The 12309-nt window shown below is 37.6% G+C and overlaps 1 protein-coding gene across 1 annotated transcript in view; it reads left to right on the top strand.

The window, feature by feature from the left end:
• Positions 1-12309, top strand: part of LOC121522714 (carboxy-terminal domain RNA polymerase II polypeptide A small phosphatase 1-like) — a 50715-nt gene that overhangs the window by 14755 nt on the left and 23651 nt on the right. Inside the window, exon 2 of the mRNA XM_041807335.1 lies at positions 11732-11880. Coding sequence (XP_041663269.1) covers positions 11732-11880 — 149 coding nt within the window. The remainder of the gene's footprint in view (positions 1-11731; positions 11881-12309) is intronic.

The following is a 12309-nucleotide window of genomic DNA, read 5'->3' on the forward strand; positions in this document are numbered from 1 at the left end:
ATAGACATACACTTTGGTTAACCACCACAGCGTCTTCCTGCAGCCACAGTGATGTAAAATAAGTCCACTACTGTTCCTTAACATCTCATTTCATAAGTCAAAAGTCATTTGTTATCATTTACCTTCATACTGTTCCTTTATTTCTTTTTTATCCATGATAAATTCCCTTTTCCGTAGTTTTATTCATGCTATACACTTCAGTCTACCCAAAGTTCCTTATTTTCTTTTAAAATGAAAGCAGATCTGTAGCCACATGAAATTTCATTTGATTAAGTTGAAGACAAAACAAAAACCCAACATGAAACAAAAGTATTTTTAAGTGGAATTTCAAAATCTTACAAAAAGGTGAGATTAATTGCAATAAACCACAGAAATTCTGAGATTAACTGTGATTAGAATTTAAATCGTTTGACACCTAATATAACCTACATTTATGAATACATATATATATTTAATCAAGGTAAATAAACCAGTCATGAACTGATAGTAAAATAGAAAATATTCTAAGTCATATTGTTTAAAAAGGATAAATGAATAGCTATGTCAGATACAAAATCATTTATTTTATTGATATAAATTCACTTTTATAAATTTTGCAAGACTAAAAGCCTTTGCACACTCAGTCTGTTTTTCTTATGAAATTGGTATTAAAAATCAACTGTTGTGCTAATCATTTTTGTACATTGACACTTTTATCTTTTATCTCTTTTTCAAAGCAAAGAAGATTTTTTTGCAGGTGTTTTGCATTCACCCAAGTTTTTTAGATAAGTGATTGATTTTTCAGAGCTGTGGCTGCTGCTCCCTTCTCACTCTCTCTCTCCTCGCACTGAAACCTCCCTTTAAATACTGTGATTAATCAATGTGTTACTTGGATCTCAGTCATCAAACATGATAGATAAAGACCATTGATTTGTGTTCACAGCCACACAAGAAATGAACCCAGAGTGTTTTCAAGGAGTGAAAGAGAATCAGAATCATTTTCACTGCTTTTCCTCTTTGCAGCATGAAACCATTTGACACGTTCTGCAAATTTGCACCGTGAATGCAAAACATGCATGCATCTGACTTTGTTTCACTTTGGGTTACAAACCAGGAAAACTCATCTGAAAATAACAGACTCTGTGTGCAAAGACTTTGAGACACTTTGTAACTCGCAACGACAGTGAAGAAGGGGTGGGATTAAATAATTGTGCACTTCCTCCAACGCCTTTTCAGATAACCAGATCATTGTGTGTGATATTCTCATATTGCTCTGTGTTTTCTATTTTCCCAAAATTTTTAGTGCTATATATTTTTTGTATGATCATTTTGCTCTCTTTTCTTATTCAAAATAGATTTCAACTTTATTTTTCAATAATGAGCAGAGTCATCAAGTCAAGAAAGGGAGTGCTGCATGCTGACCAACATGCTGGTCTTTACTGGAAATGCCTGGTGGGTCTACTTCTACTTTTGTGTTACGAGGATGAGCTTGGGCAATTGAACTTACAACCCGTGAAAGAATAATACTGGTCCATCATAAAGTTAACCTTGCAAAGCAGATGGATACGCACATTTTCTTGTTTTTCATTGGCGAATCCATCTTGCAAAGCTCCCATCTGAACCATTTGGGACCGGTTAGAAAGTGACAGGACCAATCAGCAACAAGGGGCAGTACTTTCAGGCGCAGCGGAGTTGTGACGTAAACAAGCAGCAGCAAGAGCTGGTGTAGTTATGGAGGAAGAGATAAGCGTGGATGCTGCTGAAGCGCCAGTTTTATCAGAACTTGACAACAATTCTTTGTTAAAAGAAGAACAAAGAACAGCAGTGAGTTGTTTTTTTTTTTTTTTTTTTCAAAAATGACAAAAGTCGAGTACTTACCTGTCTACAGTCACCATGTTTTGCGTTATTCCCTGTAGCTGCGCACACGCAGCTCGATAGCGGCTACGTCACATGTTTTGTTGCTCTGATTGGCCCGTGGAGATGTGACAGACAGAGAATTCACCCAATCACACTCCAAGTTTTTTTCAAAGCCTCTGCCTTCTCTCAGACATTTCCTATTGAAGCTTTCCCAGATGGATGTGTGACACACATCCATCTGGCGTGTCATGTTATCATAAAGTAGAGACACACAACATTAATGAGATACAGCAACATAACAGCAGCTCTTAGTAGAAGTTCCAACTTCATTATGAAGCAGTCTTTTATGAAATGTCATGCATTTCTATGGCAATAATTTAAAAAAAAGTTATACAGCATCAATATATACATTTCACAAAAAGTTCTGCTTATTGTGGATTTAAATAATGGAAAAAAATATCTTTAACTTGGCAGATTTCTTTTCTTACTGTCCTAATTACAACAAGCATCACACAACTATATCTTCACATTCATAAGTAAAGGTACTTTTTAGGGGGCAAATACAATAAACCATAGTGTTGTGTTGTAACCAACATAAACATTTAGTTACACCTCTTATAGTACAGGGCACAGACAAATGGCTGTTTAATAATCTGGCTATTGTTGAATCTATTTATCATAAACTCACTTTTTGGGCCAGAAATGTTGCAAAATCCTAAAACTGCCTGTCATAAATCCCTCCAGCTTTTAATGAAGTTGTCAGGTTTCTCTTAGATTTAGTTGAATAACACAGAGGATAAAGAGAAGCTGCAGATCTTCATAGCTTAGAGGGAGAATGGTTGGTATATTCTTCTGCAGCTACTCTATTTGGATCTTTGTCAAAGTTAATTTGGTTTATTCATGGTCCGGGAATGTTTATGTTATCCAGCATTACTTAAAAAAAAGTACTCTCAAAGCAGATTTGTGTTCACTGCCTGCTCCTCTCTGCTAAACAAAGTATCCATTGCAATCACAACACATTTACACCCAAAGCAGGATGACGGGTCTGTGATAGGCCCCACAGTGCAGTAACACATTTAGCCTTGTCTGAGCAGCACGCTAATGCCTCGGCTGACAGCTCTGACCGCTCATCAAGCTCACCTAATTTATCATTTTCTCTTTTTTTCACACTCCGGCTCTCATCGCTCTGCCACCAGTTGGTGAGGGGTTTCCACTTGTTTGTGCCAGTGGGTGTTGGTACATGGCTCAGTAATGCTTTGAAAGATAATCAACACTTTTAAGTGTAAGTCAAGCTTGTTTTTACTTTTACTGTTTGCAGTAGCAGAACAGTGGTTGTGTAGAAGTAGCAGAGAAAAAATAGAAGTAGCAGCTATAATTAAAAATGAATTGTTTCACAAGTTTAAGGCATTAAATTGGCAAAAAACAATATAGACTCAGAATATTTGACATCACATTTTCTGTCCTGCCTCTAAAAAGAAAAGTAACTTGTTAATTACCGAATAACTGTGCTTAACAAGTACTTTTGTTCACAAATTCCCATAAAAGCATGATCATATTTTGATATTTTTATGGAAAGCTAAACAAAGAAGGTATTTACAAGGACAGTTCCATAGGCGTCATGGCTTTGTATGCCTTTAGACCTTTGTGTGTGGAGAAACGCCTCTTGAAGCAATGTCCGGACTGGATGTGTGGCAGCTGCATGTCAGCACCGTCACGGGTCGGTTTTCATTTTGGCATGCATGTTAACAAGTCAGGGCTCCCAGACTGCCTGCATGAGTTCAACTGCCCTTGTCTCAAATCCAGGGAGTTTAAAATGTAGAAGGCTAGTCTACTTTACTGTTAGCTGTTAGCTGTGTGCATCTCTCAACAAAGATGGACAGGCATATGTTAAAGAGAAGGCCATGTTAACTTTTTTAGCAGATATAAAAGTATATGTTGGAGGAAGATGTTTGCAATGTGCCTTTTGAGTTCCCTGATAAAAACCTACAAGCCAAACCCCTTCAGACTCATAAAGCCATTCCCTGAACTTCAACTATTGTTGGAGCTCTTTGTTTCAAAAGCAGTAGAATATGTCACAGGGAAGATAAACACAATACAATTACACTTCCTGTTTGTGTTTTTCAAAGTAAAGGCCCGATTTCTGTGAAGAACCTCACCTAATTTGTACAGAATGCTTTTATTCTGAAATTTCCCCCTGCTCAGTTCAGCTGTACAATTAATCGATTCACTTGTAAGGAGATTAATTGAGGTAAAACTCTTCAAGAAGGACAGGGCTGCTACAGTAGGAAGACACAGCCAACACACAGCACGCATGCGCCTGATATGAAAGCCGTAATGGTGCAAATCTAAGCTGACACAGGCCACAGCTGTCACACAGGGAGCATGCACCCAGTCTGAAAGGGGTGTTAGTTCAGTCTCCAGTCTTTCTCTGTTTGTGAGTGCTCTGGAGGTGACTCACCTCATTTCACTGATATTTATGTATTTCTTTAAGATTTATTTTTGGGCTTTTTGCCTTTATCAGAGAGACAGGACATTGGATAGAGTCAGAAACAGGGATGAGAGAGTGGGAAATGCCATTCAGTGAAAGAGCCACAGGCTGGACTTAAACCGCCCTGGCGTGCATGGGGCGTGACCTAACCACTAGGCCATCAGTGACCCAGTCACAGATATTTTTGTCAAATAAATTCATTTTATTATGTTCCTCTCTGTCACTTGTTTGGCTCCTAAATACACCTGAATGTAACTGTTGACTAAACTATAGTGAGTGAGGTTAGACTTGTGTCATCAAGTGGTCAACTGAGTTGAAGCAGAAAGATTTGATGGTCATTTCCTCTATATTTACAAATACATTGAGATATAATTGCATTTTAAAGCACCCTAGTAAGCTGACATTACATTAATATTAAGTCTAAACCAGATGTATTGTGTTAATTTATGCACATTGGGCTAGAAATAAACTGTCTTTGCACTCAATTGCAGCTCTTCCATTACACCTTTAGCACATTTTGAGTTCTGTTATTTTTTTCATAGCTTGTTATTGCTTAAAACTTGTTCTTCTTAGGTTCCCTACTCTTTTATAGCCATTTACTTTTTTATTCTTCTTCTGTTTGTTTTTTTAGCAATAAAACACCAAATCAAATTATCAGAATGTGAAAACCTACTTGGCAATAAAATCTAATCCTGAAAGTGTGAGATATTTATGGAACCACAGCAGCATTTAAAAACACAACACTGTAAACTACACAGTCAAAATGGCTTAAACCAGAGGAATATATTGCATTGATATGCAAAATATCAAATATAATGCATGGGTTGAAATGTGACTATCCCACGGTTATAAGATAGGAGATGGGGAGGGGGTTTGTGTGTTGGCTTTGTGAGGTGTATGTGAGCCGCTGTCAGTGCATACTAGAGTTCAGTATGGAGAAGAAACCATCGTTCATTCTGACTTCTGTTAAAGCTGCAGTCAGGGAGCAGCAGGTCAGATAGACGAAACCAAGATGTGAGCCGTCCTTGGCTGTTCTCAGCTCTGCTGAGGCAGCCACAGTCGTAAATGTATTTAAATAAAGGTTCAAAATTTGACCTTCCACTGTTTTAGCTTTCTCTGATGCAACAGAATTTTCCCTTATGGGGCCACCTTTACTAATCTCCACTTACATTGTCTAATGAAATGTGTTGCCTGAAAGTAGGGTTTCAAATGGTGCTGTGAAATTTAAAAATGGACAAATCATCCCAAAATGTCCTTATAACACAGAGATATTAATAGGAAATATAAACCACATTATAAACACATTTAAACAGACAATAACAACAAAAAATGATCTTACCATAATAAAAAAGAGCATTATACATCTTTAAAAATAAACTGTTTTTAAGAAGAGCAAGATGTCAATATGATTCAGCTTGCTACTGTTACAAGCTCTACTATTTAATGTGATAGCATTAAAAAGTACAAAAGCTGTAGTTAATATTATATTTTTCTGTCATATTTGCCGATTAAAAATGACTTTTTAAGGACTTATTTCTGGGCTTTATGCCTTTAATTGTTAGAACACGTTGATATGTTAGGAAATCAGGAGAGAGAGGATTTTATGCAGCAAAGGAGCAAAGGAGCCACAGGTGTGACTTGAACCTCTCACACCCGTTTGTAGGCTCACAGCCTCCGTACATGGATCCGACCCAAACACTGGTGCCCCCATAAAAACAAGGAATTGCCTGATATTGGTTGCCTGCTACTCTTTCGTTGCTGTGGTATTAAAACTGGTAGGTTTTCTTCAAACTTAGCACAAATGTTCACACTGATTTAAGATTATAGGTCAAAGATTAAGGTCACTGGCCCTCATATTCATCTCTTGTTTTTGAGGCCATTCTTGTGAAAACAGGATCTTTTGAATGCTTTGAGGGATTTTTCTTTGTGTCCAAACGCTCACTTCTTCCAAACTCTCAACTTCCCTGCATAGTGAACCATCTACAGACTACAGCAGAATTTCCCAGATTCCAGTATGCTGCGGCCCAAATTGAGACCAGACCAGAAAATCTTCTTGGACCCAACAAAAACACCCTTGTACAACAACAACATGAGACTCTAATATTTACCTTTTAGCTATCATACTTTTGTTTCATAAACAGGGAATTCCAGTGCAGATGCTTTGCTTTCAGATACATTAGCATTAGTGTTTTTAAGGTCACAAAGTATAATTAATAAGCCACTGTCATTTATTTTAAGTGGGCATCTGCAAAGTCACATTTAATTTCCCTTTCTTATATTCATCTCTGTAAATGTACTTTGAGGCCCAGCAAACTCTTCCTAAGTAGCATTAATGTCTTTGACGACTCTGATAAATTCTTAACACCAGGAAGAGAGTGGCCGGTTAATCCAGAACCAGTCAAACCATGACACTGGTTGTATTCATCCGACTAAACTGTCTCTTTGTTAAAACCTCATTGATATGATGGTAAGCATCGCTGGGATAGTGACCATCAGTCATTCACTACTTGTCACAGTGCATTGTGGGAAACAGTGAGGCTCACTTTTGACAGCACTACATAATGTATTCACTAAAGTGTGAGCGATAGTGAATATGGTGTGATTTCTGATATAGACTGGGATTTGAGGATGGACTGATAAGATTGCAGAGGTCAAACATCATTCAGCCTCATGGGCAGAGCAGATAACTTGTTTCATGTTGTCATTATTTCCGCTCTTGTCGGTTCTTTTAGATAATAATATGATCATTAACATCATTTTCCTTGAGATTTTTTTTTTTGCTGCTAGTTAAAAACAAAAATCATGAACAAACCCACAGGCACATAGACTGAGTCATGAAAGACATTATTTAAAACTGCATATATTAAGAAAAGAGTACATCAAGTGACAACAGGACACCAAAATATGTGGTAAAACAGTCTTCTTGCAATTCAACTCTGCAAACAACACATCAACATATTTACACTAAAGGAACTAAAGGAAAAGATCCAAATCCAGCAGCACAAAACCTATACAACCACAAAACCAGACCAGTATATTATAGACACCACAGAGTGATGTAGACTTTTAGGGTTTACTATTTTTAGTCATTTTAATTAAAAATAGCACATTATAGAACACAAGTTGTAGTTAAGAATACACCGTTCCTAATGTTTTAACACTGAGCACTGAGTCCATCATTAATCATTGATTTAGTTGCATAATCAAATTATTAGTACTTTCAAAACCAAAATTTACAACCAAAATAAAACCAGACCTTACCTGGCTGCTTTTTGGGCTGAAACGCACACCCCGCCTTTGTTATGTAATGTCTAATAACCTTTCGCTGCACTACTAAAATAGGCATGGTCAAGTAATGCATAACATGACAGAACTCAACAGGGGTCCATGCTGACAGTCCAGACTGATGTGCAGATCAGATGTACTGGATCACCATGGGTGCCAGTGCTTACATCATGAAACGGATCACATCTTGGCCCCATGTGACCGACGTTCACTAAATGTGTGTAAGACGCTGAGGGAATGAGACGACTGCAGCATGATACACTAAGTACCATAAAATTGGTATTTATTGGGAAAATGTGAAATTTAACGTGTGTTTGTGATAATTTTATAAGATTCCCGACCCCAGATGACTCCTCTAGCAAGGCGCTTAGGTTGCTCTAAAGTTGTCAACGGCAAACCATGTTTGGTTGGGCAATAGAGATGTCAGAATTTTCAGTACTTCCATATTTTTCTATACATTTTAATGCCAAATGTTTCAAATGATACAATCTGTTATTTTTGTGATAATAGTAATGGAAAGCACCGAAGCTTTAGAGAATTATAAATCTTCATTTTAACTCGAAACTGCCAGGAACAAAGGAGTGATAAGTGTCACAAATACGTTTGCAGCTTTTCAGCACCAAAACATTTACAACAGATTTTTTCAGCTGAGACAATGTGACTGTTTTTATTGAATAAAACCAAGAAATCCCCCAACATTCGACCCTTATAGGAATATTATTTTTTGGTGCCATGGTAATATTCATCAACATTATTTGATTTTTAAAACGTCCGGTATAATGATTGTTTAAGACTGAACTAATTATCTTCTCTTAATGCTGACATCACTGTTTAAATGGGCTGATCCCCTTTTTAGGGAGCAAAATCAACCAAATACAGAAACACTAGGACTGCATTCCTGAGGTGCCAGACAAACCTTCGCAGTAAGTTTAGAAATATTTCATACAACACACCCTGGTTGGGAACGAAAATGCACAACATCAATAACCTTTTAAAAATTATTAAATAGATTTCATGAGGAATGAGATGACGTTGTCCTCTTCTGATAAAGCTGCCCCTATAATTGCATCCTGTTATCTTCACCATCCACCATAGTTAAAGGCTTGTGGTTCAACTGAACCATGTCTGTAGCTAGTGCCTCTTTCTCCTCAAATGTTGTTGATTTGTCCAGTCATTCTCTGACTGAGAGAAATGTTTCAGACTGAAGTTTTGCGAGATTGGAGTTGCCTGATGACTTACATGAAATCTGGCCAATCTATCAGCTTTGCAAGATTAGGCTGAGTAGGAAATTAGGAGAGAGAGGGGGGTTGACATTAGGGCTGAATGAGTTGCAAAAATAATCAAATTGTGATTTTTTTTCTCTGATATTGTGATTTAATATGCGATTATTATTATTAGGTTCCTCAACTTATCCATTTTTCAACAAATTCAAGGAAAAATGTATTCTATATGATAGCCTTCATTCAGTCAGAAACACTCATCATACATTTTACCATTTTATTGCAAAATGAATGTGCAGTTTTACTTGGCAGAGAAGGCTTGGCTCTAAAGATGCTCCCAGGGTTAGTCGAGCATCGTGCGTTGACTTTTCAGGGGGCACATGGCTAGAAACCCCTACATGGATGGATACATAAATGACAATGTGTATTGAAAACACTGAAATTATTTTAGAGGTGATTAATCCATAGTAGCATGAATCACAATGTGAGGGTGCAACAAGTTTTAAGCTATAAAGGAGGCGGCTAGGGTGGGGGAGATGAGACTGAATATTAGCTGACAGCAGCTTGGGGTATGACTTCCATGAACTAATGCTAAGCTTCATCAATATAAGAATGAGCTAGTTTATTTTTATTTTATTTTATTCATTTATCTATTTATTTTTTTTGTGGATTGCAAATTTGATACCAATTGCTTTATTGAAGGGGATTATTGTTTTTATGAGACTCACTTTGACTAAAAAAAACATACATAAAACAGGAAAAGGAGAATTTTTGTAAACCATTAAAAAATTGACATTTCAAGTTTCCACAATGTATATAAAATCTCTGCTACAAAAATGAATGCATTAAACTGCTATTTTGACACATTTCAAGTCAAAAAAGTAGTGCAACTTCTGCGATTTGTAAATTGTAGCAGGCCATATTGTGATTTAATCTAAGTTGCAATTAATTGCCCAGCCCTAGTTGATATGCAGGAAAGGAGCCACAGGTCTGACTTGAACCCTGGGCCAGCCATTTAGAGCATCAGTTCAGACCTCATACAGTACAAAAATGCAGGTTTTAAAAGAGTTTGATTGACTCTTTGGCTCAGTTTTTGTTTCCAGGGACACATTTGGGTCCCGACCCACCAGTTGAGAACTGGATTTAGAGCAGGGGTTCCTTAACTTTTCAGTCCGCAACCCCCAAATATAAGAGAGAGACCGGGGAGATGGTTGAGCTACAGTTGTACACAGCTGTGCACATTTAAGAACAGTCATGTAGACTTACATTTTTAAGGGGTTTTTAAAATGCCACTTCATGCATAAATCTTAACAAAAACACGTAAGACATGCGCCATCAACTACTGTATATCTCTACAAGGGCTGGATTTTGCCATGACAGATGCTTAAGGGGGCCATACTTTAAATTAACTAAAATAAGATAAACATTCTGGTCTTATTGGCATTTTATCATGTTAGTATTTGTATTTTCTTTTAAAAATAAGTCATTTTTATGCATTAACAGTGAGATCAGTCTCTAACGCAAGTACACCAGTCACCTGCAAGGGGGTGATTGAAATATTTTAGCCACTGAGTTTGAAGCTGAAATGGGAAATCCTTATCAGAGAAAAAAACGTGCAGGAAACAGCTCTTTGTCTTGATTCTCAGGCAGGAGAACTGTAATCTTAAAGAGCCTGAAGTGGAAAGATGACAGAAAACTGAAGATTCAGTCAGGACTGGTCTGATAATGTTTATTTAATGTTTATTTACTACTAATGATGGATTTCTGTAAAAAAAAAAAAAGATTCAAACAGTCTTTCTTGATTAAAACTGGTGCACTCCTGATTATCCTGGTATTGATTTAAGAGCTGTAGAGATTTAAAAACAAAGATACCGTAAAACCACAGCATCTTTTTTCCTTCACACATTAATCATCGTTTGTGGGCCAGATGGGGAGCCCTGGGGGTCCTGATATGGCCTCTTGGTGACCAGTTTATGATCACTGGTGTAAGATATAGAATTTGAAATCATTTGAAAATATTCCTTGATTTTTGGAAGGCGTCTCATGACCCCCTCAGGGGTTCTGACCCCCACTTTGGGAACCACTGATTTAAAGGAGCCAGTGTGCATAGGGCGCTACCTAACTGCTAGGCCATTGGCACTCAATAATTAGTGCTATAAGAACAAAGATTGATTGATTTATATCAACTCAAAGTTACTTAGCATTAGAAATATTAAAACAATCAAATACATCCAAATTATGTTGTTGCAGTATCAAATGTTAATCTTTTTATGTTTATATAGCCCTAAATTTTAACATACTGTAGGTTTCACATAAAATTTTAAGGATAGAAAGAATGAGAGCAAGCAGACTGGCTGTCAGGGTCGCTCCTCCCTTTACGCAAACTACGCATAGTGCACAGGGCTTCATCACCCTCTTCACATCAGGCCAGTGTTTGTATGATAAATATGATGAAGGTATGTAATAGACAATGTAGACCAAACATGAACTTTACCTGGGTGTCACAGATTAGTTAATCAACCCTCAAAACATCTATTTTTTGAGATTGGTGCCATTTGTGATCAATTAATTGTGTGCAGTGTCCACTCGCTTACCCTCTCTCTCTCTCTCAGTTCATTGATACTTGCTGCACAGAAACTTTCATCACATCTGTCTTGTAAATTTGCCTGTTGCTCTGCACAGTTATAGTGTAAACAAGTGTAAAAGTAAGAGACCTTGAGCAGGGCCAGACTTGTTGTTGAACAACCATCTGTGATAAAGATGGTCTGAGACGGTGAGGCAGAGAGAGAGACAGACTCAGACAGGGAGAAGTAAACACAGCTACAAAAATAACAACAAATAAAGCAGATATATCATGAGTCTAGTATGAACATCATGTCTAATGTTTCATCTCTTTATTTAGGTTCCAGTGATGTTTCCCCATCAAAGAAGCCTCGCAGCAGAGGCCTCCTCGACAGCCTCTTCTGCTGCTTATGTCACCATGAATCAGAACCTCTGCCAGTCAGAAATAATGCCCCCCTGCTGGTCGAAGAAAACGGGAGTCTGTCAAAAGTAAGTTCTTCAATCAACATATCTCTGTCCCCTGTGATATCGACTTACCCTCACCTCCCCTGCTTCAATCATTCTTGAACAGCATGAGGCCGGTGTTGCGTAAAAACATGTACTCATGGCTTCGAGCTTTTCGTGTTTACAAGAACATTTCTCATGGGCTTGGAAGCAATGGACGCTAGTGATGATAAGTACTCCGTGTTCAGACATCCATCAGGGTGATTGGGCACAAGAAGAAGGGCGGAAATGTCTGATAGGATGCTTACTGCATTGCAAAAATCCAAGAACGGCTACTGTAGATGTGCCAGTGAAAGGCAGATTACACTGACTGCTCTGTGGGAAGAGGTCCCTAGGATTACATCAGCAAACTATAAAACAACTTAGGTATCAGGAGGGATTTACAGCATGTGGTCCCTCACATTTTCTTGGTTT

The sequence above is a fragment of the Cheilinus undulatus genome, linkage group 15 (genome assembly GCF_018320785.1).
Source record: "Cheilinus undulatus linkage group 15, ASM1832078v1, whole genome shotgun sequence".
NCBI classification, from domain to species: Eukaryota; Metazoa; Chordata; class Actinopteri; order Labriformes; family Labridae; genus Cheilinus; species Cheilinus undulatus.